This window comes from Saccopteryx bilineata, chromosome 5, assembly GCF_036850765.1.
Source record: "Saccopteryx bilineata isolate mSacBil1 chromosome 5, mSacBil1_pri_phased_curated, whole genome shotgun sequence".
Lineage (NCBI taxonomy): Eukaryota > Metazoa > Chordata > Mammalia > Chiroptera > Emballonuridae > Saccopteryx > Saccopteryx bilineata.
This window is the reverse complement of record NC_089494.1, coordinates 262,096,734-262,123,444: the sequence shown is the minus strand read 5'-3', so window position 1 is coordinate 262,123,444 and position 26,711 is coordinate 262,096,734. Positions and strand designations below refer to the sequence as shown.

The 26,711-nt window shown below is 61.8% G+C and overlaps 1 protein-coding gene across 1 annotated transcript; it reads right to left on the bottom strand.

Annotated features, from left to right (window-relative positions):
- Positions 1-2,254: 2,254 nt before the first annotated feature.
- On the bottom strand, positions 2,255-25,502 carry WFS1 (wolframin ER transmembrane glycoprotein). Its single transcript, XM_066233300.1, has 8 exons — positions 25,340-25,502; positions 19,622-19,854; positions 14,991-15,073; positions 14,372-14,516; positions 11,612-11,782; positions 10,738-10,818; positions 9,035-9,180; positions 2,255-4,828 (listed from the first exon to the last, which is right to left on the bottom strand). The coding sequence occupies exons 2-8, from the start codon at positions 19,851-19,853 to the stop codon at positions 3,023-3,025; spliced, it is 2,664 nt and encodes an 887-aa protein (XP_066089397.1). The 5' UTR covers position 19,854; positions 25,340-25,502; the 3' UTR covers positions 2,255-3,022.
- Between the last annotated feature and the right edge of the window lie 1,209 nt (positions 25,503-26,711).

The following is a 26,711-nucleotide window of genomic DNA, read 5'->3' as shown; positions in this document are numbered from 1 at the left end:
GACGCACAGCGGGGCTCAGAGACCTAGGCCCCTCCTCTTCGCAGAGGGTGGGTCTGATTCCAAAGCAGCAGCCTTTGGCCCCATAGTCTGGGCTCTGCCAATGCCTCCAAGCCCCCAGCACCAGGGCCTGGGCCGCAGGCAGCACCCCGTTTATCAACAGGAAAGGGGGACAGTGACAAGGCGCCTTGGGACCCCAGGGCACAGGGCGTTCTGAAGTTTATGGTTGGTTCCCTGGAAGTGGTCCTGTCTCCAGAGCCAGAGGACCAGGTCTGCTGAGAGGGGGGACAGCCTTTCGCCGTCTCTTCTCCAAACTGAGCCACAATGTACCCCAGCCGCTTCTTCCCAGAGCTCCTCTGGACCGTACCCGGGCCCTCCTTCAGAGCCGAGGGGGCTCCAGCTGCGTGTGGGGTAGGGGCTCACTTCCACCCTGGCCCCAGACCTCTAGCTCTTGCCTCTGGAACCAGCAGCCGCCCGGGCCGTGCCTGAGACCTCCCAGTGATGCCGACGGCGCTGGATAGGCTCCGGCTGGCCTCGCCGAATCCAGCTCCTCCCCTTGCTCTCAAAGTGGGCACACTCCACGTGCTCCAGAGGCCCCGACACGTCTTCCACGCCGGGCTCTCCCTCGGGGCTCCCACGGCTCTTCCTGGCTGACCTGGGCCTCTCGCGGCTGGCCTGGCTGCTTTTCCTGAGGGCGGGGCCTGGGCTGGACTCTCACTAGGGGGTGACTGCGTCTGCTCAGCCTCACAGGGCAGTGTATTTGTTCAAGGGTGCAGCCAGTGCACTCAAGGCTCACTAGCTAAGTTAAATAAAGGGTGTGTTAGAAGGTAAGTCACAGGTACTGGCCAAGCTTTTCTGGATCTGTAGCCCTGAGGAATTAAACCCGGGACGCAGGGACAAAGGCAGGCCTGTGCCTCCCGGGGTGCACGTGTGTGTGTGTGTGTGTGGGGGCATTGCTGACAGAGCAGCGTCAGGCACCAGGCCCTCCGCCTCGGTTAAGCCTCTGATCGGCTCCAATCTAAACACGGCTATGTTCACAAAGTGTATGTTTTTACAAAGCCAGAAGGGACAATTCGTCTGGTTCTGAAGTTCCGTGAATATTTCACTCCCTTCTTTAAAAAAATTCACAAGTGTTCAGTGAGCATTTACCTTCTCTAACCACCCTGCAGGAAAATTAACTCACTTAAGCCTAACAAGAACCAGCGAGGCAGGTCCTGCCACCCCGCCCGTTCACAGAAGAGGAGCCAGAACCTGGGAGGCGTGACCGGCCCAGGTCACCCAGCTGAACGCCGAGGGGGATTCAGACTGGGCCACAGGACTCTGTTCTCCTCCGCCATGTGTGTTACACCTGACCTTGAAGAGAACTGTTTTTACTTTAGACTGGAGTCCTGTACCTTATAGAGTTTTTTTTTTTTTTAAAGGCTGTTTGAAAACCAATGATTGAGCTCAGACTTCCCATTTCAGATGGGGCCAGTCTGAATGGCTCCTGGTCACGCTGGGCTTTGTGAGGGTCCAAAGCCTAATTGGGGCAGTCCCCAAGTGACTAGCCACCCCCTGCTCCGAGCAGGCAGCTCTGCTGGGATGCCTGCCAAGTACAGAGTGGTGGCCCAGGGGACAGGGGACAGGAGACAGGCAGCTCGGCCCCGTCCTGACTCTGTGGCTCCTATTGGAGCCCGTTTTTCTCTCCCAGGGTTCTGTGGTGCACGGTTGCCATGGTACCTCCTTCATGCAGGGTTAGGGTTGGATGTCCCCTGTGTTTGCTCAGAAACTGCCAGTCTGGGGGCAAAGCTGAACTGTGATGGCTTTCGTGGCCTCAAATCTTCCGGATTGGAGAGGGGGATGGGCTGACCTTTGACCCTCGGGATGCAGGGCTGCAGGCTGACCAGGACGAGCGAACGCTGACCAGCACTGAACACAGCACAGGGTTTCACAAACATGCTGCCGGGCGGGTGGCAGCTACCAAACCACGAATAATGTGTGCGCTCTTTCACCCGTGATTTGAGTCTCACAAATAACCATGACCACATGCATTTCAGACACAGTGGACAGCCGAGCGGTTGCGGCCAGGGACGCAGGGGCCCTGGCCTGGAGGTGGCGCCAGGGCCGCTCAGTGGCAGGCGGCTCGTCAGCTACTGAGGACGTCAGTTCTGTGCTTTGTCACGCAAACTGCACCTGCCCTGAGTTCAGCGCACGCGTGGACCCTGCTGGTCTTCAGGTCTCACAAAGGACGTCTTTAAACAAGGGAAAGGAGAGGACAGTAGATTTCATCACAGGCTTTATTTTAGCTGCTTCAGGGCCTCGCCTTTCAGCTCCGTTAGGGAACGTGGGCAAGCTTTCCTAAGGGCTGGAAGGGGCGCCCCAGGTTCTCGTTCCCGTGAGACTCAGAGTCACCCGCTGCCCACTGGACAGGAGAAGCGAGAGGCGAGCTGTGGACTCGGAGCTCAGCATGGACATGCTGTGCCCGGGAGAGCCGCCTCTCCTGGCCTCTGGTCTGGAAGGAGTCAGGCGGGGCCCTGGCCATGTGACAGCTCAGGCATCCTGCAGACAGAGTCCGCAGGACCAGCAAGCGGCCATCACGGCTTAGCAGCAACCAAATAAATAAGAGGTTAGGCTGAGTTTACACAGCACAATCAAACACCAAATCCAACACTGATGTGAGTGAGGGGCCGGGCGTTCGGAGGGGTGGGGAGGGAGAACGTCACTGCCAGTGCTATTGGGACGGGGATCCTGCCCAGCCGGGCACACCAGCTTTACTCTGAGAGGTCGGGACCGTGGGTCAAGATGGTGCATGCATGCAATTTCCAATGACACTGGGCATTCCAGGTGACAGAGCTAATGCGGTCAGCCATGCACGGAGGGGACCAGACCGCACAGGCAGAGGTCCCTGCAGGTGCACACGCGAGCGCACACATGCACACATGCTCAGCATTAGTGTTGTGCATCTGGCTGGGGGGACCCTGGGAGGAGGGTCCTGAGAGGGAGGTGCCCTCCCCGCCCCTCCCCCTGCCGGGCCGTGCCCGCACCCTCACACGGCTGACAGGAAGGGAGAGAAGAAGAAGTCGAAGGCGAACTTGAGAGCGCCGTGCACGGAGCTGCGCCAGTCCTGCTCGATCTTCACGTGCCGCCGGGCAGGCGACAGCTGGGCCATGCAGTTGAGGCAGCTGATGGCCTTGAGCTCGAAGACGGGCCACTTGCTGCCCAGGCGGCCCTCCAGGACGGTGCTGAACTCGATGAGGCTGCCCTGGCGCAGGCTGAGCAGCACGCCCTTGAACTCGCCGCTGGCCCGCAGCACGATGTCCTTGGTGACGTCGTCCTCCTCCGGGCCGCGGGAGCCGTTGGCGCCGAAGGGCATGCCCACCGTGATCTCGAACTTGTAGCGGTCGAACTTCTTGATGTGGCAGGGGTGCTTAGCCAGCAGCTTGAGGCGGCAGAGCTCCTCCTCGGCCGTGGAGGCGGGGCCGGGGCTGCAGGCCGGGTAGGCCTCGCCGTACAGGCAGCGCATCCAGTCGCCGATGAAGAAGGGGAGCATGTTGATGGCCGACTCGGCGCTGTTGTCGATGTCCGTCACCCTCACGTACTTGAAGCGGCCCGTCCACGTGACCCGGTGGCCCTCCAGGTGGCTGCACAGGATCTGGGTGCGCGCCATGTTGGTTTCCTTCCAGGCCCGTGGCCCGCACAGGAAGCCGTACTGCTGCCAGGTCAGGGTGGAGTTGTACACCTTCATGCCCTCCGAGCGGTACACGTAGAACCAGCAGAACAGCACGATGGCCGTGATCCACACCAGGATGAGCTTCACGATGGAGCTGCGCGTCAGGGACTTGACCATCTCCACCACCGAGAAGTTGGCCTTGGTCCACCAGCGGAACAGCAGGGGGACGCTGCAGGCCACCACGGTGACCGCGATCTTGGTGAGCTCCAGGGACACGAACCAGCGGGCGAACTGCACAACGCCCATGAGCGCCAGGCCGGCCACCAGGATCGGGAGAGCGAAGAGGAAGAGGAAGTAGCCGATGGACGCGCGGACCAGCCCCAGGCCAGTGGACTCGAGCAGGATGACCACGGACAGCTCGCACCACATGAAGCAGACCAGGTAGGGGACCAGGTAGCAGTAGGTGCCCTTGAAGTGGCGCAGCTGGGCCATGCGGAAGAAGAGGAAGAGCAGGTAGACGTAGAGCAGGCAGGGCACGCTGACGTTCAGCACGACGAAGTGGCCCACGGGCATGGTGACGAAGGTCTGGCCCAGGAGCTTCAGGTAGTGCCAGTCGAAGGGCAGGGCGGGCAGCAGGGAGAGCAGGCCGGCGGCCACCTCGGTCACCAGGGCCCTGCGTGTGTAGGGCTCGGCCGAGGTGCTCAGGCTCAGGTAACTGGTGACGGTGAAGAAGACGGCCACCAGGGCCAGCTCCGAGCAGGGGATGCAGTCTTTGCTGGCGAGGGGGAAGGAGAAGATGACGAAGACGACGGAGAGCAGGAAGTAGGCGTAGGGCTCCAGGTGGTTCCAGCCGAAGTTGCCCTCGGCCTGCTCCACGTCCAGGTCGGGCTCGAAGCGCAGCAGCAGGCTGGTGAGGGCGCGGAAGCTCTCCCAGGCCTTGCTGTCCTGGAACACCTTGAGGGTGCAGATCACCATGGAGACGAAGGACAGGTAGAAGACCACCAGGGGGACGCAGAAGGCAAAGAACTCGACGGTCAGGTTGCTGATGATGAAGAAGAAGATGAGGGCGTTGATGTGGTGGGTGGGGACGATGGTGGACAGCCAGTGCATGCCCGCCCGGGAGGCCATCTCAATCAGGTATTCCTTGATCTCTATGATGGCGTGCAGCGGGTACTTGACCATCTGCGGGGGGGGGGTGAAGATGGTATTGGGGCCAGGACGGGAGCCCCGTTTGCTGTCACCTCATTACTCCCTGGGAGTCACCACCCCAGCTCTGGGCACAGTGAACGACCCACCCCTGCTGCTTTCCCACGGCGGGCCCGGGTCAGAGAAGGTCCTTCCCCTGCAATGCCCTCTCCGTGTGGGAGTGTCCTCCCGGGCTCCATGGTCCCTCCACCCAATCCTGCGGGCCCAGCCCCTCCCTGGGGCGCCTGGAGCCCACCCCCCTACTCCTCTCCCGCCCCATGCCTGAGCCTGACCTTCTGCTCAGGTTTCCAGACTCACCTGTGCGGGTCCCCCTGCGAGACCTCAGGGGCCTGGAGGAACCTTCCCTCCCCGGGGGCCCGTGCTATACAGACGGCAGTGCCCTGGACCTGGGCTGCCACCCCCCACCCCACAGCTGCAAGGACTTCAGCTCTTCCACCTCGGCTCCCCATCCACTCACGGGGGCAGGAACTGGTCCTCAGAACTGACACTGGGCTCTGAGTGGTCCCAGGAGTGTCTGGGGGAGCAGGGACCCCAGAAAAGAGCTCTGTGTGAATGTGCAGAGTGGGGGTGTGGCCGCCTTTACTGAGTGGGGAGGGTTCAACTATAATGGGGCCAGATGAGACATGTGTGCTGGTGACAGGAGAGGCTGAGAACCAGCTCCTGCCCCCATCACCCCTATACACCCCACCACACAGACCAGAACCACCCTCACAACCACGTTCAAGTGCAGCCCGTCCCCGCCTTGGTCCCGCCCCCAGCCTGCACCCAGTGCAGAAGGGCAGAGGTGACCCTGGCTATGACCACAGCAAAAGGCGATGAAGTGCCGGGGGGAGGTGAGTTGGGGAGCAGCCTCGGGACAGAGGTGGGGGCGGTTCTGCCGTCCAGGATGGACCCCCACACCCACCCAGTTTCCTGTGCAGAATTCCCAGAGCTCGGGGGTGATGGGAGACAGACTGGAGGGGTGAGGCAAGGAAGTCGTGGACGGTGCCCATCCTCACAGTGTGTGGGGAGGAGGGCCCAGGTCCGAGGGTGGAGGGGCGGCAAAGCCTGGCGCGTGCCCACCTCCCACCTGAAGGGGCCCCCGATGGGTCCCCATCACTGCCCAGGTGAGGTAGGTTGCACCACCTCCACGCAGCCCTCAGGATCCTCTGCCCACTCCACTGAAGGGTGGCAGAGGGGCCCTGGCTGAGCATGACTGAGTGACAACACTAGAGTGTGGCTGTCATCTGCCCAAGAGAGTTGGCTATCTTCTCAAGATGACCAGGACACCTGGAAACAACCAGGTGTGAGTTCACCGCAGATCGGAGGGTGGGCTCCCGAAGGAGACAGTGTGGATGGATACACACACGTGTGCACAGAGCTGAACTCCTTACACACACGTATGCACGAAGCTGGACTCCTTACACACACGTGCACAAAGAGCTGAACTCCTTACATGTGTGCACAAAGAGCTGAACTTACACACACGTGTGCATGAAGCTGAACTCCTTACACATACAATGTGAAGAAACAGCTGAACTCACATACATGTGCGCACACAGCTGGACTCCTTACACACACGTGTGCACAAAGAGCTGAACGCCTCCGTGTGTCTGTGACAGCCCACTCCCTCGCTGCTGTATAACAAGCAGCACAATGAACAAACAATGGACCCAGCAGACGGCGGCCCCGCCCCAGGCCAGCAACTGCAGCGGCAGCTGGTGCAGATGCCCGCCTGGGGGACGGCACTGAGGCCCCCGGGCACCGTGCAGTAAGCCTCGGTGGGGATTCCAGACTTGGCCAGAGAGCAAACAAACCAGTGAAAATAATCCCGCTGCAGGCCTCCTCTGGGGGGGCCGGGGGCCCCTTCATGCCACAGCCTGGCCGGCGGCTAAAGCCAACAGCTCCGGAAGGAGCCCTGTGTGCGTCGGCCGTGGTCGCTCACTGACCCCGGCGGAGGGGCCGCACAATGGCTGCCCACCATCGCCCTCTGTGCCCAACCCCCGGCGGCACTGAGCCGGCGGCATGGGGGCCCCAGGTAGCTGGTACCTCCCGCTAATCTGAAATCCTATCCCCACGGCAGAGCCATTCATGCGTGTTTTATTTTTGTTTTGCCCATGAAGCCACATGATCCCATGGTTGTGAGAACTTTTAAAAGACAAGGAAACTTCTGGAACAGATGGCGCCATGGTGGCCGGGCCCTGCCTGCACACTGCGGTGCCCAGGCAGCTGAGACAGGGAGCTCTCCCCTGCGGGGACCCGGCTCTGCCTCTGGGACCTGCCAGCCCACCCGATTCCTAGCAGCCCCACCGAACCGTGGGACAGGAGACATTCCCAGAGAGAAAGCCCAAACAATCGGAAACAAGCTCTCCTTCGACCAGGAAAGAACTTTTTAAAAATAAAGTAGGAAGTCAAGTTCTGTAAAAGGGCCTCAGAGAGAGCTCCGGCCAGGCCTGAGACCAGCAGCCAGCCGCCCCACGAGAAGCCGCGCCGTGGACCATGAGAGCCGGGCAGCTGGCCCTCTGCAGAGCCCGCTGAGCTCACAGGCCCGGGCAGGTCACTCCAGACCGGAGTCCACCAGCCCTGAGCGGAAGCTTAAACATGGTGCCCTTTGCAATATTTTAATGTAAAAACAGTGCAGATTTTAAAACATGACTATATTTATTTTCAAGTGGGTCTCATCTGTCATGACAGGCTGGAGAAGAGAAGTGCCTGGAGTCTGGAACATTCTGTGGGAGTCGCGTTAGCTCACACAGGCGCCTGTCATCGCTCGCTCGGGGGCAGAAGACCCCAGACACGCGTCCCCTCCTGTTCCCTGAAAGGCTATTAAAAGCTGGAACAGCTTTCGGTTTCAGGAGGCGCCCGCTATGATTCACGGTCTCTCTTTTGCAAAAGACTTTTAATGAGAAAACTCGTGAAGTAATCAAGTGCCCTGACAGTTTCAATAAATAGAGCCTCTCTTATTTCTTGTCGGAACGCTTCACATTTCTCTTTCCCAAACAGACTTTCAGACATTTCACAGCACTGAGCTCAGTGCCCACCAGAAGGGTGACATGATTTACTGTCCCGGCCAGGTCACTTTTGAAGTCAGGCGTTGCAAGCGCTCACCCTGGGACAATGTGAACGAGGACACCCAGACCCCTGCTTCTGCGTGGACCTCCCACAGACATCACGACCTCCCACAAACATCACGACCTCCCACAGACGTCATGACCTCCCTTGGTCACGTTCCTCGGCCGTCCGGCCCCACATATCTCAGGACCGTCCCCTTGGACGTGCCACCTGTCCTGGGAGGACTACACTCAGCTCCTGGGCCATGCGCGTGGCTGCCAGGCTGCTGCTCGGGGCCGCACAGCGCCCTGACCACTTGTTTCTGCAATGCCTCCCACCTGGAGGGCGGCCCGGCCCGAGCACCACCTCTGGGCTCCCAGCAGTGCTCACGCTGAGCTGTGTCCAGCACGGGGGACTTCAGCCGGCTGCCTGCCCCCCGCATGCCCACCTTCTGGGCTGGGCGGCCACCTGCCCTGACCCAGACTCCTTCAGTCCCTCTACCACACTGAGTCTGGTCAGCGGAGATGTGCAGAAGCAGGGACTCAGGAGGACTACGCGGGCTTTGTGACGATTCGTCTGCCCAGAGGCCCCTGTGCTGACGGACCCTCTGTTGGGCAGCAGACTCCTGGGAACCTGGCGTCTGCAAAGTGGGGCGTGGGCCCCGGGAGTGCGGCCCGTGAACTGAGCTGTGGGTAAGTCTGTGAGGGCAGTGTAGCCTCTGGTATGTCTGTGACTCAAGCCTCAACCACAACGCCAAGGAAACAAAAGCTGTCACCCCCGGGGCCTGCCAATACTCCTGGCTTCCCGCGCACGGGGGCTCCCCACTCCTTCTTTGTCGGGCCAACCGCGGTGGCGAGGGCGGGCCCCCTTTCTCCAGACTGGCCCACGGGCACCGTGCCAGCCCCCAGCAAGCCTCTCTCCCCGAGCCCTCGCAGAGCTGGGCACACCGGCGTCCCTGCAGGGCCCTCCTGGTCTCCTGAGAACTGGCACTTTGTTTGGGGAGAAGGCATTTTTGGGAACTAACCTCCATGCTGCACTGTAAACGAACAATCTCTCAAAATGACAAAGTCTAAATCACAGTCGGACTGGGCATGCGGCCCCTGCCCCCTGGAGAGACACAGGCGGGTGCCCTCCAGGCCCCTCCCCGCTCACCTTCAGGCGCAGGGGCAGGTCCTCGGGGCTCTTGCCCGCCAGCTCGTCATCGTCATCGTCCTGCAGGAACAGGTTGGCGGGGATGATGCCCTTGGCGTACTTCTTGGTGATCTCCACGAAGTCGTCCAGCGCTATGTAGTTCTTGGCTACAGCGCAAGAGAGAACAGCATGGGGTCCACCCATGGTGTCACCCGTGTGCACAGGCAAGGCAGGGACAGTGGCCGGGGCCAAGCTGAGGTGGGGCTCTGACCTGGACGGTGGGTGAGGACCGGCCAGTGAGGAGGAGAGGCAGATGGGCTGCTGGGTGCCGGCCCCCGCCCCGCCCCGCCCCTGCACACTGGCGACGTGCCATCCCTCCTCCTTGGCTCTTCGTGCCCAGGGTCTGCTTGCTGCCCGAGCCCAGATCACACACCAGCACAGCACTCTCTGCCACCTGCTCTCCCTCAGCTCCAGCGTCTCACAGCACTGGTGACAGCTGCCAACTGCCCAGACACCCCCGACCCGCCATTCGGCCACACCCACTGAGGCGCCCTGCGCCCCAGACACTCTCCTGAACACTGGGGAGCGCTCCGCTGGGGGAACAGACGGCGTGTGCCCACCCGGCCCCAGACACTCTCCTGAACACTGGGGAGCGCTCCGCTGCGGGAACAGACGGCGTGTGCCCACCTGGCCCCAGACACTCTCCTGAACACTGGGGAGCGCTCCGCTGGGGGAACAGACGGCGTGTGCCCACCCGGCCCCAGACACTCTCCTGAACACTGGGGAGCGCTCCGCTGGGGGAACAGACGGCGTGTGCCCACCCGGCCCCAGACACTCTCCTGAACACTGGGGAGCGCTCAGCTGGGGGAACAGACGGCGTGTGCCCACCCGGCCCCAGACACTCTCCTGAACACTGGGGAGCGCTCCGCTGGGGGAACAGACGGCGTGTGCCCACCTGGCCCCAGACACTCTCCTGAACACTGGGGAGCGCTCAGCTGGGGGAACAGACGGCGTGTGCCCACCTGGCCCCAGACACTCTCCCGAACACTGGGGAGCGCTCAGCTGGGGGAACAGACGGCGTGTGCCCACCTGGGCTCGCCGTCCAGCAGTCACGCCCACTGAGACTGGACGCTCGCTGAGAGCCGTGTCCACGTGGAGCACCCCTCTGGCCAGCAGAGGGGGCCAGGAGGGCGGAGAGGGAAGACACAGCCATCGCCATCGTGAGCAGCTGCACCGCATGGCGCGGCGCACGGAGGATCGGACGGTGGTTTCTAATTGGCTATCCCAGAGGCGCCCGGGTCCTGAGCCCCCAACCCTCCATCCCCTTCCCCACCATACTCCTTTCCATCCACAGCCCCCTGGGGGCCCCCGGTCCCCTCCACCTGGAGCCTCACACTCTGCCCTTCATATGCTGGCTGCTGCCTCACCCCGGCTGACGTGCTCGGAGGGCCGGATAGCCCACAGCCCACAGGGACTGTCATGTGGCTGCTCTCTGCTCGTGTCTTCTTCCCGCTAAGGTGTGCCCTCCCAGTGGGCGGGGCCCAGGTCCCCGTGCCGAGAACTGACGCTCATCATGCCTCGAGACCCCAGGGGGCCGGAGCCTGGGCTCCACAGGACGCAGCGGACGTGGGGCACAGGGGACGTGGGGCACAGGGGACGTGGGGCACAGGGGACGGCACCGCGGCCGGGGAGCTGTCGCGGGAAGGACTGGCGGCTATACTCACATTCACTGCTGACCAGGCGCTCCAGCACCCGCCTCTGCTTCTGCAGGGACTTGGGGACGGGGCCTGGCTGTGCCCCTCCATCTGCAGGGGACAGAGCGGATCGAGCATCAAGGCTCTGCAGCTCACCCTCCACCACAAACTGGCCATGTGCTCCTGGGGGCTCTGAGCTCTGGGGGCTATAGGATCTGGGCAGCCAACTCTTGGCCCCCCTACCGGGCTGACTCAGTGCCTCTGCTGGGCACAGCCATCCCCTTGTGGACAGTCGCCACACTGCACCCACCAGATCTCTGGCCAGCATGTCTTGTCCCCAGACACCTTTGCTGGCCTTGTCCTTGCTGTGATTTCCCCCGGAAACACGAGCTCTCCAGGGCAGGGCCCAGGCCCTTCCCGTGAGCCCAGCCCGAGTGGAGGAGGGCTCCACTTGAGTCTGCTCAGCAAGTGAGCACAGCCGGGACGGAAGCCTCCTGCCCTTCATCATCGCCCACCGGCCACGCCTCCGTGGGTGAGCCTTCACCGTCCTTCCCCCACGCCACCTGCTGCAGTCCTTGCCAGGGCTGGTCAGGCAGGAGCTGGCACTGGGCAGTGACAGGAGGAGGAGAGGCTCTGACCCAGCGGGGGACTGGGCTCCACAGGTGGTTCCCCGTGTCACATCAAGCATGCCTCTTGGGTGCCACCCACGGTCCAGGAAGGGGTCCCCAAGAACAGGGGGATATCTCAGAAGGACCCTCCCTGGGACTTAGGAGACCCGTGATATCCCCACCAGCAGGTCCCTGGGGGCCCTGAGGTAGGCCCTCAGATCCCCCGCAGGGCTCCCCCAGGGAAGGCCCCAGGGTTCCGGGGAAAGGCCCAGGACACCCCTCGGGGAGGCCCGCACCGTGCTCGTTGACTTGGCCAACGTTCTCCAGCAGCTCAGACACGGCCACCTGCTTCTTCTTCTTGGGGTTGAGCTTCCAGTACATGACCAGGGCTGCCTTGCGCACGGCTCGCTCCAGGTCGGTCTCGGAGGACAGCTGCTTCACCTCCTGCTCGTTCTCAGAGGTGATGCCTGCGGGACAGGGGGTGTCAGGGTCCTCGTCCTGCCGCCCGGGACCCTCAGTGCTGCCCCGGGCCCTGCATCAGGGTCCTCGTCCTGCCGCCCGGGGCCCTCAGTGCTGCCCCGAGCCCTGAGGCCCGAGCCCTGAGTCAGGGGCCTCATCCCGCCGCCTGGGGCCCTCAGTGCTGCCCCGGGTCAGGGGCCTCGTCCTGCCGCCCGGGACCCTCAGTGCTGCCCCGGGTCAGGGGCCTCGTCCCGCTGCCCGGGACCCTCAGTGCTGCCCTGAGCCCCAGGTCAGGGGCCTCGTCCCGCCGCCCGGGACCCTCAGTGCTGCCCTGAGCCCCGGGTCAGGGGCCTCGTCCTGCAGCCCGGGACCCTCAGTGCTGCCCCGAGCCCTGGGTCAGGGGCCTCGTCCCACCGCCCGGGACCCTCAGTGCTGCCCCGAGCCCTGGGTCAGGGGCCTCGTCCAGCCGCCTGGGACACTCAGTGCTGCTCCGAGCCCTGAGTCAGGGGCCTTGTCCTGCAGCCCGGGACCCCCAGTGCTGCCCCAAGCCCTGGGCAGCTCTGCCTGAGGGGGCTGGGAAGGCACCCATGCGAGAGGCTTTCCAGCACCTTTGGAAAAGACACTGGGCCTAAGTCCCTGCCTGTGCCCACTCTCCAGGCCAGAGGCTCGGCCTGGCCCGTCAGCGGGCGGCCCCGGGCGACCATGTGGGCAGGTGCTGTGTGCGCCATGCTGTCCTCCAGACTTGCTCCCCTCACTCCCTCCGGTCCTCATCCTGACGTGGCCCCTCCCGGCCCCTGGGAGCTGTGGCTCTGATGAAGCGGGTGGGCCGCACGGACCCGCTCTGGCCCGCTCCAGAAACGGGATGCTAGGTTGGTGCGGAACTGGCTAACAGAACACCCCCAACTCCATGTGTTCCAAGGCGTCAGTCTGACCTCCAAAGAGAACAGATTCTACACAGTAAATGTAACTCTGGAAACACATGATGCGAAACCAAAAGGAAACAGTGCAAATACTGCAGAGCACCTCTCTCCAGCTTCAGAATTAGGGGGATTTGTGTCTTCTAGTCAAGTTTCTTTTTCTTTTTTTTTCAGAGACAGAGAGAGAGTCAGAGAGAGGAACAGATAGGGACAGACAGGAATGGAGAAAGATGAGAAGCATCAATCATCAGTTTTTCGTTGTGACACCTTAGTTGTTCATTGATTGCTTTCTCATATGTGCCTTGACCGTGGGCTTTCAGCGGACTGAGTGACCCCTTGCTGGAGCCAGTGACCTTGGGTCCAAGCTGGTGAGCTTTGCTCAAACCAGATGAGTCCGCGCTCAAGCTGGCGACCTCAGGGTCTCTAACCTGGGTCCTCTGCATCCCAGTCCAACACTCTATTCACTGCACCACCACCTGGTCAGGCTAGTCCACCTTTCTATGGTAAGCATAAAACACTTCTATAATTGGAAAAGAAAGCCACTAAAAAGACCAGTTATAACATGGACTCTTATCTTGCTCTGAGTGCTGAACGCTCAGGAAGGGGCCTGTCCCCGACACAGGGCCCAGCTGTCTCCCTGGCAGGGTGACGTGACAGTGAGCACGCATGGCTGGGCTACACCTCGCTGCCCGACCCCGTCCTGATAGCGAGCACGACTGAGGAGGCCTTTGCCGTCACGTTCTCCGGCTGACCGCACCGGCTGTGGGGTCTGTGCCCCAGTCTGGACGGAAACCCGCAGGGATCGACTTGTAGACGCCAACACACGCTAACACGTGAAAATGCATCCTCTGTCACACGTACACGTCACCTGTGCTCCAGAAACACTGTCTAAATGGCAGAGCCACTGCCGGGATGGAAGCTACACGTGCTTCTCAGCGAGACCCGCCCTGGTGTTACTTCAGCTGTGACTTAGCGGCCGGCACACATCCACAGCGCTGCCCCGCCCCGCCCTGCGCCCACCTTTTCTGTCCGCCAGGCCCCGCCCCGCGCCACCCTGCGCCCACCTTTTCTGTCCGCCAGGCACCGCCCCGCCCTGCACCCACCTTTTCTGTCCGCCAAGCGCTGCCCCGCCCCGCCCTGCGCCCACCTTTTCTGTCCGCCAGGCGCTGCCCCGCCCCGCCCTGCGCCCACCTTTTCTGTCCGCCAGGCGCTGCCCCGCCCCGCCCTGCGCCCACCTTTTCTGTCCGCCAGGCGCTGCCCCGCCCCGCCCTGCGCCCACCTTTTCTGTCCGCCAGGCGCTGCCCTGCCCCGCCCCACCCTGCGCCCACCTTTTCTGTCCGCCAGGCGCTGCCCCGCCCCGCCCTGTGCCCACCTTTTCTGTCCGCCAGGCACTGCCCCGCCCCGCCCTGCGCCCACCTTTTCTGTCCGCCAGGCCCCGCCCCGCCCCACCCTGCGCCCACCTTTTCTGTCTGCCAGGCGCTGCCCTGCCCCGCCCTGCGCCCACCTTTTCTGTCCGCCAGGCGCTGCCCCGCCCCGCCCTGCGCCCACCTTTTCTGTCCGCCAGGCGCTGCCCCGCCCCGCCCTGCGCCCACCTTTTCTGTCCGCCAGGCCCTGCCCCGCCCCGCCCTGCGCCCACCTTTTCTGTCCGCCAGGCGCTGCCCCGCCCCGCCCTGCGCCCACCTTTTCTGTCCGCCAGGCACCGGCGCAGGAGCTTGACGGCCTCGCGCCGGCCCTGCTTGGCGGCCAGCACCAGCCAGTCCACAGCCGTGCAGTTGTTGAGCTCCTCATCCGCGGCGCCGGCCAGCTGCAGGTAGTGCTTCCCCACCTGCGAGCGAGACACCATTCAAACCGCGCTCCGCAGCGGCCTCCACACAGCGGGGCCCCGACCTGATCCCCACAGCCGGGCTTCCGGGACCCTCTTCTTCTCCGAGTTCCAGGCCAGGAAGAAAGGTGGCAGGAATGGGGTCCCACTAGCGTCCACACCAGGCTGGGCCTGTCGCACCCTCGGGGCACACGCTCCTCAGACAGGAGGGTGTGGCAGCCCCTCCACAGAGCCAGTGTGAATGCGGGTGGGCACCAAGGCCAGGCAGGGCATCTTGAAAGAGGTGGTGCCCAAGACCAGGTGTGAGCAGGACCAGGAGCGGGGTGGCAGGAAAGGTGACTGGGCAAAAAGGAAACGCCACAAAGGGGCTCGGCACACGGCGGCGCCGTCACGCTGGCACCAGCCTCAGGCACCAGACTCCCTGGGCCACGGAGCCCTCCTCCAGGCCTGCCGCCCACCAGCCACCACCGCTCTCACCTCTGTCTGTGCCCTGGGGTCCCCAGCCTTGGCCTTCTCCAGGACTTCTTCAAAGGGCGTTTCCACATCTCCTGTCAAGGGTCCTTTAACACAGGAAAAAAGATGTCACAAAGCTGGTCGCTGTCGCTTGTCAGAGGACTGGACAGGACAGCAGGGATGGGCTTCAGACCCGGAGCAGCGCCTCACGTGCTGATCCAGGTCAGGCGTGCAGAGAAGACACAGGGAGAACACCCCACGAGCTCTGCCTTCCCAGCGTGGAGCATGGGAAGCAGACACCCCAGCATGTGGGGAGGGGGCAGCTCTCAGCAGCAGCTCAGTCTCTCTGGTGGCCGGCATGGAAAGAGCCGGGACACTGGCCTGAGTGCCACCATGTCCCTGCACCAGAGCAGCTGGGCACAGGACTGAGCCTCCTCCCCGTCACCAGAGCCTGGCCAGAGACTGTGGGGGCCAGCGGTCGAGCCCGGGCTCAAACCCCAGCCACCTCTGCTGGCTCATGCACAGGGCGCTCTGCCTCCAGACACAGGGTTCCCCAGAGACTGTGGGGGCCAGCGGTCGAGCCCGGGCTCAACCCTCAGCCACCTCTGCTGGCTCGTGCACAGGGCACTCTACCTCCAGACACAGGGCTCCCGGAGAAAGGGGCCTGAGGCATGGGCATGGGCACACACTGTGCTCCCTTTCCGGTCACGGCTGACCCTGGCAGCTGGTCCCATGGCAAGCACAGACTAGGTCTGCGTTCAAATCCCGACTTCACCAGTCACCAGCTGGGGGCCCAGGGTCATTCCTTAACCCATTCCCCCTGCTTCTCTCCTCTGAAAAATGTTGGAGAAGTGAGTCAGTGTAGGTAATGACTATATGGTGCTCAGCATGGAGTGTCGTTAATATTTACTCTCGTGACCTGTCGGTACTTAGCTGATGTTCCCTACACCTGTGCTAGATGGACAGATGAGTTAATAAAAATTGACCCGAAAAGCCACTCTCAGACCAATGATCTCTGACCTGTGCAAGGCCTGCAGGGTGGGGCTCGCTGAGTCCACATCAGTGACCAGGGACAACGCAGAGCAACTAAGAAAGTGACAGCAGGCCCAGTCGTGGGGGGCTGGGACCCCAAGGCTGCCACCCTGCCCAGGGCTTGTTCCTCCCTTCCCTCCCCTCTGCCCTTCTCCCCTCCTCTCCCTCCTTCCCCTCCTCTCCGGGAGAACCAAACAGAAACCACATCTGTTTCCTGACTCTTCTTATCTGAAACTACATTCTTGACTCCCTCTCCGGGGCTGGTTTGCATCAGCCAGCTTGAAACCAGGTCCAGATCTGGTCTCCATACCCTGCGGCCGGCGAATCTGTGCCGGACTGAGATTCCGGGCTCAGGCTAATGGAGATAAAAGCGGGGAACGTGGAGATCTTTGAAGGAGACAAGATCAGAAGAGCATGAGTCTGGTGCTAGGCCATTGTAAGCCAAACAGGGAGCCTCGGCCGCTGCACCCAGAACCTGGGGGCCCCCAAGGCTTCGCGGGAGGGGCTGCTGTGGGGTAGGAGACGGGCTGCCCTCCACTCAGCAGCTGGTCACTTGGACAAGCCTCTGCCTCAGTTTCCTCTCTCTAGATGGGGAAACTAGCAGGGCTCCACTCCTTGCTGCTGTGAGAGGTCACTGTCCCGAGGACAGCAGCACCCACAGCAGGTGCTCATCGTGGGGGGGGGGGACCTCTGCATGGGAGGCCTTGCTGAGCTGGGGTGAACGCCTTGGGCAGTGGCCTCTCTAGGGGAAAAACAACAACACAGAGGCTGAGAGACGTGAGGGTGGCCAGGTGGCAGAGCGGGCCTGGGGCTTCCTCAGCTCACACAGACCACCTGGGGGGAATGTAGCCTCATCTCAACTGGGACCAGAGACAGGCGTCACAGGGTCCCACCCTGTGGTGGTGGTGGTGGGGGATAAAGCATCCCCTACACATTTATACACACACACACAGTTTGTGGCATAAGTCTCCTTCGGAGGAGAGAAGAAATCTCTCTCTCTCTCTCTCTCTCTCTCTCACACACACAGGCCTGAGTTGATGTCACGGCCAGTCCCAAAGGGGAGCTTAGTAGGGGTCATAAAACTCAGTGGGTGCACTGATGTGCAAGGGGAAGCCCCTAAGAGGTCTGAATGGGACCTCAGTGAAGGAACCAGGCACCAGGACCACGCTTGGTGACATTCATGAAGCAGCTCAAGGCACAGCCCATCTCTGCGTCACCATGAAGGACCTGTAGGGACGAGGGGCGGGGACTCAGCACGATTCCCCATGAACCAGGGCCTCAGAATGTTCGCTCAGAGCACAAGGTCCGCCTGACCTGTGGTGGCGCAGTGGATAAAGCCTTGACCTGGAATGCTGAGGTCGCCAGTTTGAAACCCTGGGCTTGCCTGGTCAAGGCACATATGGGAGTTGATGCTTCTTGCTCCTCCCCACCTTCTCTCTCTCTCTCTCTTTCTCTCTTCTTTGAAATGAATAAAAAAACAAAAAACAAAAAAAACCCCACAGCTCACACAGACCACCTGGGGGTCTAGCACTGGTGCAGTCCCCGTTGGACGCCTCGTGGCCAGCACGACTGCACCCACTTCACAGATGCAGAAACAGGCTGGGGGACAACCTCAAAGGCACCAGCAGCCTTTGGCCAGTCTCTGGGCATTCCTGGACCCCTCGGGCCACAACACTCGATAAACAGTCCAGGTGCAGACATGCGCTCTGGGAGTTCAGTTAGGAAAAGGTCAAGGAGAACTAATCTGGCACCAAATCCCAGAGAGTTCTACAAAGAGCAGGTCTCCACCCACTAAGGTCAATATCAACCGTCGGAGGCAGTACTTACTCCCAAATACAAGGAACAGAGCGGAGACTATCAGACTGCAACACACAGGACAAGGAGAGCTGTGGAGATTCCAGCCCCGTGACCGAGTGTGCACACGGGCACACGTGCAGGTGACAGCGGCATGTGCATTTCTCGTTGCGGGTCAAGGTCAGAAAGTAGAAGAGGTGGTAGAGCCGTAAGAGTCAGGCTGGGTTTCAGCAGGTGGAGGTGGTGACAGCGTGGCAGAGGTTCCCGTGTGGCCCAGGGAGGATGTGGGGCAGTCTCTGTGCTGGGGGGGGGGGGGCAGTAACCCAGGAGGAGGAGGAACGGGGCTTTCTCCACCCACAGGGCGCTCGGAGCAGCACTGCAGAGCCGGGCACAGGCTCGTGCTGACCCGCCCAGCTGCCCTGGAGCTCAGGGTCCCTTCGTCACAGGGTGGGCAGCTGTGAGGACAGACTGACCATGTGCCGAAAGGCACTGGGTAAACGATCAGAAAGAGAAATGCTGACACCAGCAATGTTTCCCTCAAACATCACAACCGGGGGCCGGGGCTCCACTGCGGCCAGCATCCCTGACACTTACAGTGAGGCCTCGACGGGTGGAGAAGTCCCTGTCCCTCCTGGTGTGTCAGTCTCAGGCCGGACACACAGCACCACCCCGAGCCTCTGTCCCCGTCCCTGCATCACCCGGGAGGTCTGGGGCTCTCCCTACCCAGCCTCTCCGCAGGTGAGGCCGTTTCTCCCCCTGGGGCTCGCCACACTGTGCCCTCGCCCCAGGCTAATGCCTGCTCAGGCGTCTTTTTCCCCCAGGACAGCAGGCCTTCCACCCCCAGCCCCAGGTCCAGGGCAACCTCAGGGCTCCACAGCCCATGCTTCCCTGTTCCCCATGAGCCTCTGAACCAGTGGTTCTCAACCTGTGGGTCGTGACCCCGGCAGGGTCGCCTAAAGCCATCGGAAAATACATAATGCATATCAGGTATTTACATTCCAATTCATAACTGTAGCAAAATTACAGTTATGAAGTAGCCACCAAAATTATTTTTTGGTTTGGGGTCACCGCGACATGAGGAACTGGATTGCTGGGTCACGGCATTAGAAAGGTTGAGAACCACTGCTCTGAACGCTTTGGGCCAGGTCTGACTCACCGGTGCCACCCACGGCCACTCGGGGCCAGCACAGAGCTATGCTCAGTGAAGAGCAGGTGGACAGAGGATGGACCGAACCCCAAACCCCGCCCCACCCAGTGACAGCCAGGCAGCCAGCACCATGACCAGCTGTCCCGTCCCACCTGAGCACCACATGGGGGCCGCACTTCTGCCCGGAGGCACCTTCTGGGAAGGCATGGGGGGGCAGAAGCCCAAGAGGCCCAAGAATGCAGTGTGTGTGTGTGTGTGTGTGTGTGTGTGGAGGAAACAGTCCTGGCAGCCCAGCCTGGGCGGGCAGTGGTCAGAGGGAGCGGAGACCTGGGCCTGGGCCCTGCCAGGGTGGCCGCTGGCCCTGAGGGAGTGCCCACGCAGGGCTCCCGAACCGAGCAGAGTGCTTGTCCGCATGCCCGAGTGGCGCCTGCGGGGAGCTGCAGTCGTCTGACTACAAGTGCAACAAGGCCGGAGTCTGCGAACGTCACAGCCTAGCACCTGTGCAGGGAGGGCAAACGGGACTCATGGAGGGGCGGGGCCCTGAGCCGCGGGGAAGGCCCTGTAGGAGGGGCTGCGAGGGGAGCCTGGCCCCTGTGCGAGGGCTCGGTGCTCACCCTGCATCCAAGGAACGGCCCTGGCCTGGGCTGAGGACAGTTCAGCCGCTCAGGCCCCGTCCCCTTACCTGTTCCATCCACTCTTTCTCGGCTCCTGGGGCGAGGGGCCTGGGGCACTGCTGAGGCCGCTGCGTCTCCCCCATCTGGTCCAGGTCCAACTTGGGGCCCAGGAGCTTGGGGCACCCCACTCTTCTCCTGTTTCACCGAGGAAGTGCCATTGAGCCGCGAGCGGGCCTGGGACTGTGGGGCTGGCGGAGGCTGTGAGCCGGAGGGGCTCCCAGGAGGGGCGCTGGAGTCCATCCTGCCAGCGAGAAAAGCTGCGAGTCAGACGCACAGCGGGACCAGTGGGGCTGGGCAGGCTCAGGCCTCTGGTTTTTCGTAGGAGGGGACGGCAGAGGCAGAGAGGGTGGGGCTGCCCAGCATCCTGGATGAGGGTGGACCTCATCCGGCCTCACAGCAGCCCCCACAGGACCATCCCCATCTTACAGACGAGGAAATCGAGGGAGGAAGCGCACTCAAGGCTGTCGGCCCAGCGGGCCCAGCCATCAGGAGCTCAGGCCCTGACCCCCTCAAGGGGCACGGGGCACGCGGCCGCGTTGTCATTGTCTGAGCAGCGGGAACGATGACTGGGTGCAGCGAGGAGTCAACAAGCTGCTCCGCTCGGGGCACTGGGCAGGGCCTGGCTGTGCTGGGTTAATGGCAGCCTCCACCTGTGCCCACCCCAAATCGTGAAGGTGACCTGATTTGGGCAAAGAGGGTCTCTGCAGGTGTAATGAATAATCTTCAGATGAGAGCATCCTGGGTGTGGGTGAGCCCTGACCCAGTGGCTGGTGTCCTTGCAAGGAGAGGAGGGAAACAGAGACAGAGAGGGGACCCCGTGAAGGGAGGACAGAGGCAGAGACTGGAGTGATGCAACTGTGACCCAGGGAATGCGGGAGCGACCCGCAGCCACCAGGGGCCGGAGAGAGGCCCGGAGGACTGGCCCTCGGTGCCCCGGAAGGAGCTGAGGGGAAGAGGACGGCAGGGTGGACCAGGACTTAGGCAGCTCTCCCAGCTTTCCAGGCTGGGGCCACAGGACAGAAACCTCAGACCTCAGAGGCTACGAGAGGCACACGAGGAACAGCAGAGCTGCGTCCGAGAACCGATACTGGAGAGCACCAGGCAGGGGAGGGGAGGGCTTCCGCGGCCCCGAGGGGCTGCACGGGCATCCGCAGCACAGACACAAACCCTGCTGGCTCGTCGAGGCGGCTGAGGCACGGGCCGTGCAGTGAGGGCCAAACGGGGGCCCTGGCTGGGCTCCGGGGGACTTACCCCACGGAGATTGCTGGCACCACGTGCACGCGGCGTGGGGACCCAGTGAGGCTCTTCCTCAGACTGCCACGGGTGCCGCGCCCCTCCCCGACTCAAGGCCTGTCCACCCTCCTCACTGAGATGAGATTACCATGTGCAGATTGGGCAGAGGCTGGCAACGAGGACATCGGGCCCCCTGCCCTGACCTGCCAGGGCTCCCTGACCTTGGCCCTGTCCCCAGAGAGCCTCAGCCCTCTCTGCACCTCAGTCCCCTCAACTGTAAACGGGGACCACTGCCCAATGCTTGGGGACACTGTGAGGATAAAGTAGGCCAGACCGTGAGGTGCACAAGAGGGGTGAGGGTCCTGGACATCAAACACCTGGCTCCCCGCATCGAGCCTGATGGAGTAGGTGCCCGACATGTTTCTGTGGCACTACAGACCGTGTTCACCTCACCCCAGCTACACAGGGGTCCCAAAGATCGGATCCGTGTCCACCAGAGAACGTTATGTGTTTCCATCTGGGCACACCTCCCTCAGAGCGACTGAGCCCTTATGTTAACACTTCCCCCGGGAGCCAAAGTGAGAGCACAGTCTAGCATGCAAACCGGCCTGGAGATCAAAGCAGTGCTCAGGGCTGTTCCAAACTCCAGGCTTCCAGGAACCAGAGGCAACTTCTGCAAGACAGTCCTTCGGTGGCCTGTGCAGAGCACAGTGAGCACACTGCCGGCTGTGGGTGGGGGCCCCTGGGGACTCGGCACACACAACCGAGCGCATGTGGGTCACGGCTGAGACAGCGAAAAAGGCAGGACAGCCTGACCTGTGGTGGCGCAGTGGATAAAGCGTCGACCTGGAAATGCTGAGGTTGCCAGTTCGAAACCCTGGGCTTGCCTGGTCAAGGCACATATGGGAGTTGATGCTTCCAGCTCCTCCCCCCTTCTCTCTCTCTCTCTCTCTCTCTCTTTCTCTCTCTCTCTCTTGTCTCTCCCTCTCCTCTCTAAAATGAACAAATAAAAAATAAAATAAAATAAAAGGCAGGACATGAACCATGGGGGCCACGTCCTCCCTGGCCATCTCCAGTGGCTCCTGCAGCCCCCAGAATCAAGTGCCATCTTCCTGGAGCGGCAGAGAGCAGCTCTCCTGAATAAAGGCTGACATGTTGGGGCATTTCTGTTTTTAATAATGATGACAAACACGTCATCTGGAATGTGCTCTGTTCCCAGGGCTCCCTAAAGATATTCTCGGGGTTCCTCCCACGGCCTAGGTAGTAACATCCGGGTGTTACAGATGGAGAACGGATTCTCCTTCAACCCTCGCCCATTCCACAGAGGAGCCAACGTGGATCCCGGAAGGCGAGATTCCTGCTCGAGGTCGCAGAGCTCACAGTGTGGGAATGGGAATTCCGATCCACAAAGCCTCTGTGAATTTCTGGGAAGAGGGTCCTGTCAAGACCTGGTCCCCACTGGCCTCTGCAACCTGGCCCCCACTACACCTTCTCTCCCTGGTCCACTGGCTCCCAGACCGGGTGTTCCTCCACGTGCACACGCAGCGGCTGACCACGCCTGCGCCCTTGCAGAGCCCTCTGCCTGCTGTCCGTCAGGACTGGTCCTCCCAGCACCCTCCAGAGGGCGGTGATGAGTGCCACGCCCTCCACATGGTGCTACACTGTGCAGCCGTTAACCACGACCTCGCAGGAGACCCTTAAAGATGAGGAAAATGTGTGTATAACTCTGTAAAGTGGGATTTAAAGCAACACAAGATATTAGCTGAAGTCAATTTAGGATGAAACCAAGTTTATATGCAGAAAAAGAGGGAAGAAAACGCCTCCAAAATGGTAATACCATCTTTGGGTGAAGGGATGGCAGGTGGTTTTACTTTATTCTTTTTCTAAATGTATTTCCCTAGTTTTTGTACTATGAATGTTACTTTAAAACACCTGTCATAGGGACCTTGAGGGAGTGGGTCCAGGGGTTCTCAGGGCCTGGGATGTCTGCTCCGGCCCAGCCCCTGCACAGGCTGCTCCTCAAGACAAGGGCACAGGCCCTTGGAGGCTCCCAGGGGCCTATTTTTGCCAGAGTGTTAAGGGCCAAACCAAGGAACATTCGGCTCTACCCAAGTGCCAAGTTCATAGGAACAAAGGGGGAGTCTAGTTGGGAATGTCCAGGGCAGTGGTCAGGGACAGTCACAGCGTCTCCCAGCGGCCGAGCCCCCACCACACACCTGGCACCTGGAGTGCGCCTGCCCAACCCTGTGCCGGGCCCTTCTCGGGCCCCCTGCGCAGAGACTGCTGTGGGGCTGGCCTTCGAGAGCTCCGTCTGGACGGGAGGACACCTAGAGACAACTGCAGAGTGGGAGTGTGGGGCGGAGGCCCAGAGGGGGCCTCACAGGGGGCCTCACGGGGCAGGGCAGGCACCCCAGAAGAGAGGCTGGTCCCCGCCTTCAGGACAGCAGGCACAGGCCAGGTCAGGCTGGAGGGAGGGAGGAAGGGAAGGAGGGAGAGAGGGGGGAGGTGTGAGGCATTCCAGCAGGGGCTGCCCGGGAGAAAAGGCAGAGGATGGACAGTGAGCCAGCAGGAGGGACGGTGAGCCAGCAGCCTACCCAGAAAGGGGTGGGCGGCTGAGAAGTGACCTCTGGGGAGGGCCACAAGGACGAGAGAAGAGGCTGAGTGGGTGGCAGGGGCCGGCCCCAAGGGCCTGAATGAGTACCAGGCTTCAGGCCAGAAGAGAGTGCAGGGTGGTGCTGAGTAAGGAAGTGGCAATGAAAGGACCACTGGGGCTGTGTGGGGACCTGATGGGGACCAGGAAAGGGGCCGGGCAGCTGTCCAGGAAGAGGTGGCAAGGCCTGGCATGGCGCAGGCATCTGAACAAAGCTCTGGGGCCCGGAGAGACAGGAGCGTCACCAAATGACTGTGAGGGGTGGGGCAGCAGAGGGTGGCAGATTTGTGGCTAAGGACCACGGTGGTGGTGGCACTTTCTGAGGTGAGGTCTCGGGAGAGGCGAGGGAGCCATGTAAAGCCAAGTTCCATCTCTGTTACGATTCTTCATAGCACCACCATCATGGACCAGGGCTTGGTCTCTGCTCTGCTGCAAAGGTGTTTCAGGGGGCCAGGGCTGAGCTGTCCCCCTCTGTGACCAGTTATGAAGGAGTGCCCAGCTCTGGCCTGGGAGGGCAGAGGAGACCTGAATGGGGAGCCTCTCCACACGCTCTTCATCCTGAGAAGGTAGGTGAGGTGGGTGGTCTCCCAACAACCTTTCCTGTATCTAGTCAAAGGCCCACCTGCTGAGGGAAGGGAAGGACGAAGGGACTGCTATGGTCGTCCCTGGTCAGACGCCTGGGGGCTCCCATGAGAATTACAGGAGGGCCACACTGGTCTCTGTGGCTTCTGGGACAGCTCCCTTACCTGGGCTGCAGCGAGCTCGGGCAGCCGCCCCCGAGGGTGCCCACCGCGCTCCGTGAGGGATGGGTCGCGGCAGAAAGGAAAGCCCTTTCCACGGGGCTGAACTCCAGGGGTCACTGTCCAGGTGCGAAGAAGTGGGCTGCGCTTGCCCCGGGCAGGTCACCAGACCCCAGCCTGCCTCAGCTTCATGTGGAATGGACCTATCATTCCTACCTCTAAGATAACGTGGGGGGTTAAGTATTATACAAGTGTCAGCTCCTTCAAGTTTCTTAACACCAACAACCAAAAATAAGACAAGGACATGGCTCCATCCAGCCCTCAAGGGCTGGGTCAGATTCCCCAGAAAGTTTCCATCTGTCAGAACAGAAATGAACATTCCGGAGTGCCTGGCTCCTATCGGCCAGAGCCTAGGGGCTGCCACTGTCCCCCTCTCCTCCCCAGGAGGAGTCCCAGGGACAGTAAGTGTCATACAGATTCTAGCTGGGCTGCAAGCACTTTTTAGGCTGGTCCCCCCTGGGGCAGGGGTGTGTGTGGGGGCGGTGGTACTGGCTCGGTTTCCACTACCCCCCCCACTCCAGTCCCAACTTGGGGGCCCAGGCGCCTTCCAGCGGCCTGGTAGGCAGGCACTGAGGGCGGCCCTGAGTCCCAACGACGGCTGCGGGGGAAGGGCCATGACGGGGCAACTCGGGACCAGTGCGGCGGGGGCTGGGCGCCCCTTGCCACGCACTGGGACCCGGCGCCACCGGCCACCTGCCTTTCGGGCCTGTTTTCCCCCCACAAGGGAGTTTCGCGGCGAGGTTCGCGGGTGTGAAGCGCTCGGAGCGCGCGGTGCCCCCGCAATTCCCGGGGCGCTGGGGTCCCAGGGGGCGATCACCCCCCTTGAGAGACCCCACCCGGGCAGGGGTCGCCGTGGCGTCGCGGAGCGGACGGGATTCCGCCCTTCAACTCCTGGGGAACTAGCAGGGGAAAGGGGGAACGCTGGAACCGGCCGCACATCTGCTCAATGGGGAAACTGAGGCCCGAGACGGGCGACGCCTCAGGGGGCTCCAGAGTTAGTATCCAGCCCCTCATGCCGCCATGCCCTGCCCCGAAGTACTCACCGGCCCGCGAGTGGGCCTCACGCGGTGCCGCGACGCCCTCGGGCTTCCGGGCTCACCGCAAAGTTGCTCGGGAAAAGCTGGACTCGCGGGGCCGAAGGAAAGTGGCCGGGACAAGCGGGCGGCGTCAACTGCAAAGGGAGCTGGTGAGTGCAGCCAAGTGCGCGGAGAGGGGCGGGGCCGAAGGCGGGGCCACAGACCTCGCTCCACTCCTGACGCGACCGGGAGGATGCGACGCTGGCTCGGCCCACTGAGCGGCCGGCGTGCCTGCCAATCACTGCGCACCTTCACCAATCACGGTGCGCCTGGCCTGGCTGCCGCCGACTAGTGCCCCAGCGCAACCTGGCAGGAGGGCTCCGGGGGACGCGTCCAACAACGGAAGTTTCCGAGTGGACTCGGGCCTCGGCCCCGCCCCTCCCCGGCCCCGCCCCTCCCCGGCCCCGCCCGCAAGGGGGCTCGTCTCTTGATGAGTGAGACCTCTGGCCTCTCGTCAGTAACAGGTGGTTGGTTGGACACTTGGACAAAACTAGTGTCACCTTTCACCCACCGCTCTGGCCCCAACTTCAGATTCGTTATGCTTGCTGTTGCAATCTTAACAGGTTAAGCGCCTACTATGTGCCAGATGCCTTAATTCCAGCCCCGCTAGAGACAGAGAGAGCTGCAGGGACAGAAAAATGTGGCCCATTTAAAATGTGTACATGTAGCCAAGTGTTGCTTTGAACGCACAAAATCAAACGCACGTAGCACGCTGCTCACAAGGTAATTGTGGGATGCATTTAAGAATAACCCTTAGCCCAGGGAGTGACGCAAAGCGTGGGAGTTTGCAAACCGTCATCTTTGGTCCGGTCCAGCGTCTGAGAGGTGTGGTTGGGAGATGAGGGCAAAGGTCTATTCGTGAGGCCCTTGGGACTGTGAGGCTGTGAGGCTCTGGCCCATGGCCCGGGGGCACCCTAGACTGTCTGCTCTCTGCACAGTCTGCATGGCCAACCTGAACTCCGAGTGGTTGTCAGAGATGCGTCACCAAGGAGTCGGGAGCAAAGATTCCAGTTGGGTTTGGAGATGAGTTCTATCCCCCGCCTATACATTACCCCGCCGGGGGGGGGGGCTTTCATCAATGCTGCATGGTTCACACCACTCACCTCACTCTATTCTCAGCTGTCCCTCCCCCCACCTCCTCCTGTCTTCTCATCTACTACTGTGATGCTCTCAGGGGAAAGAGGGAAACCGCCCTGGTCACCCATCCTGGCCCAGGTTCAGTGTGGGGTCTTTCACACACTGAGCTTTCTCATTTTATCCCAAAGACCCAATGAGATGGGTGGCACTGGCTCATTTTATTGATGAAAAAATTGAGGCTCAGACATAGTTATTTATCCAA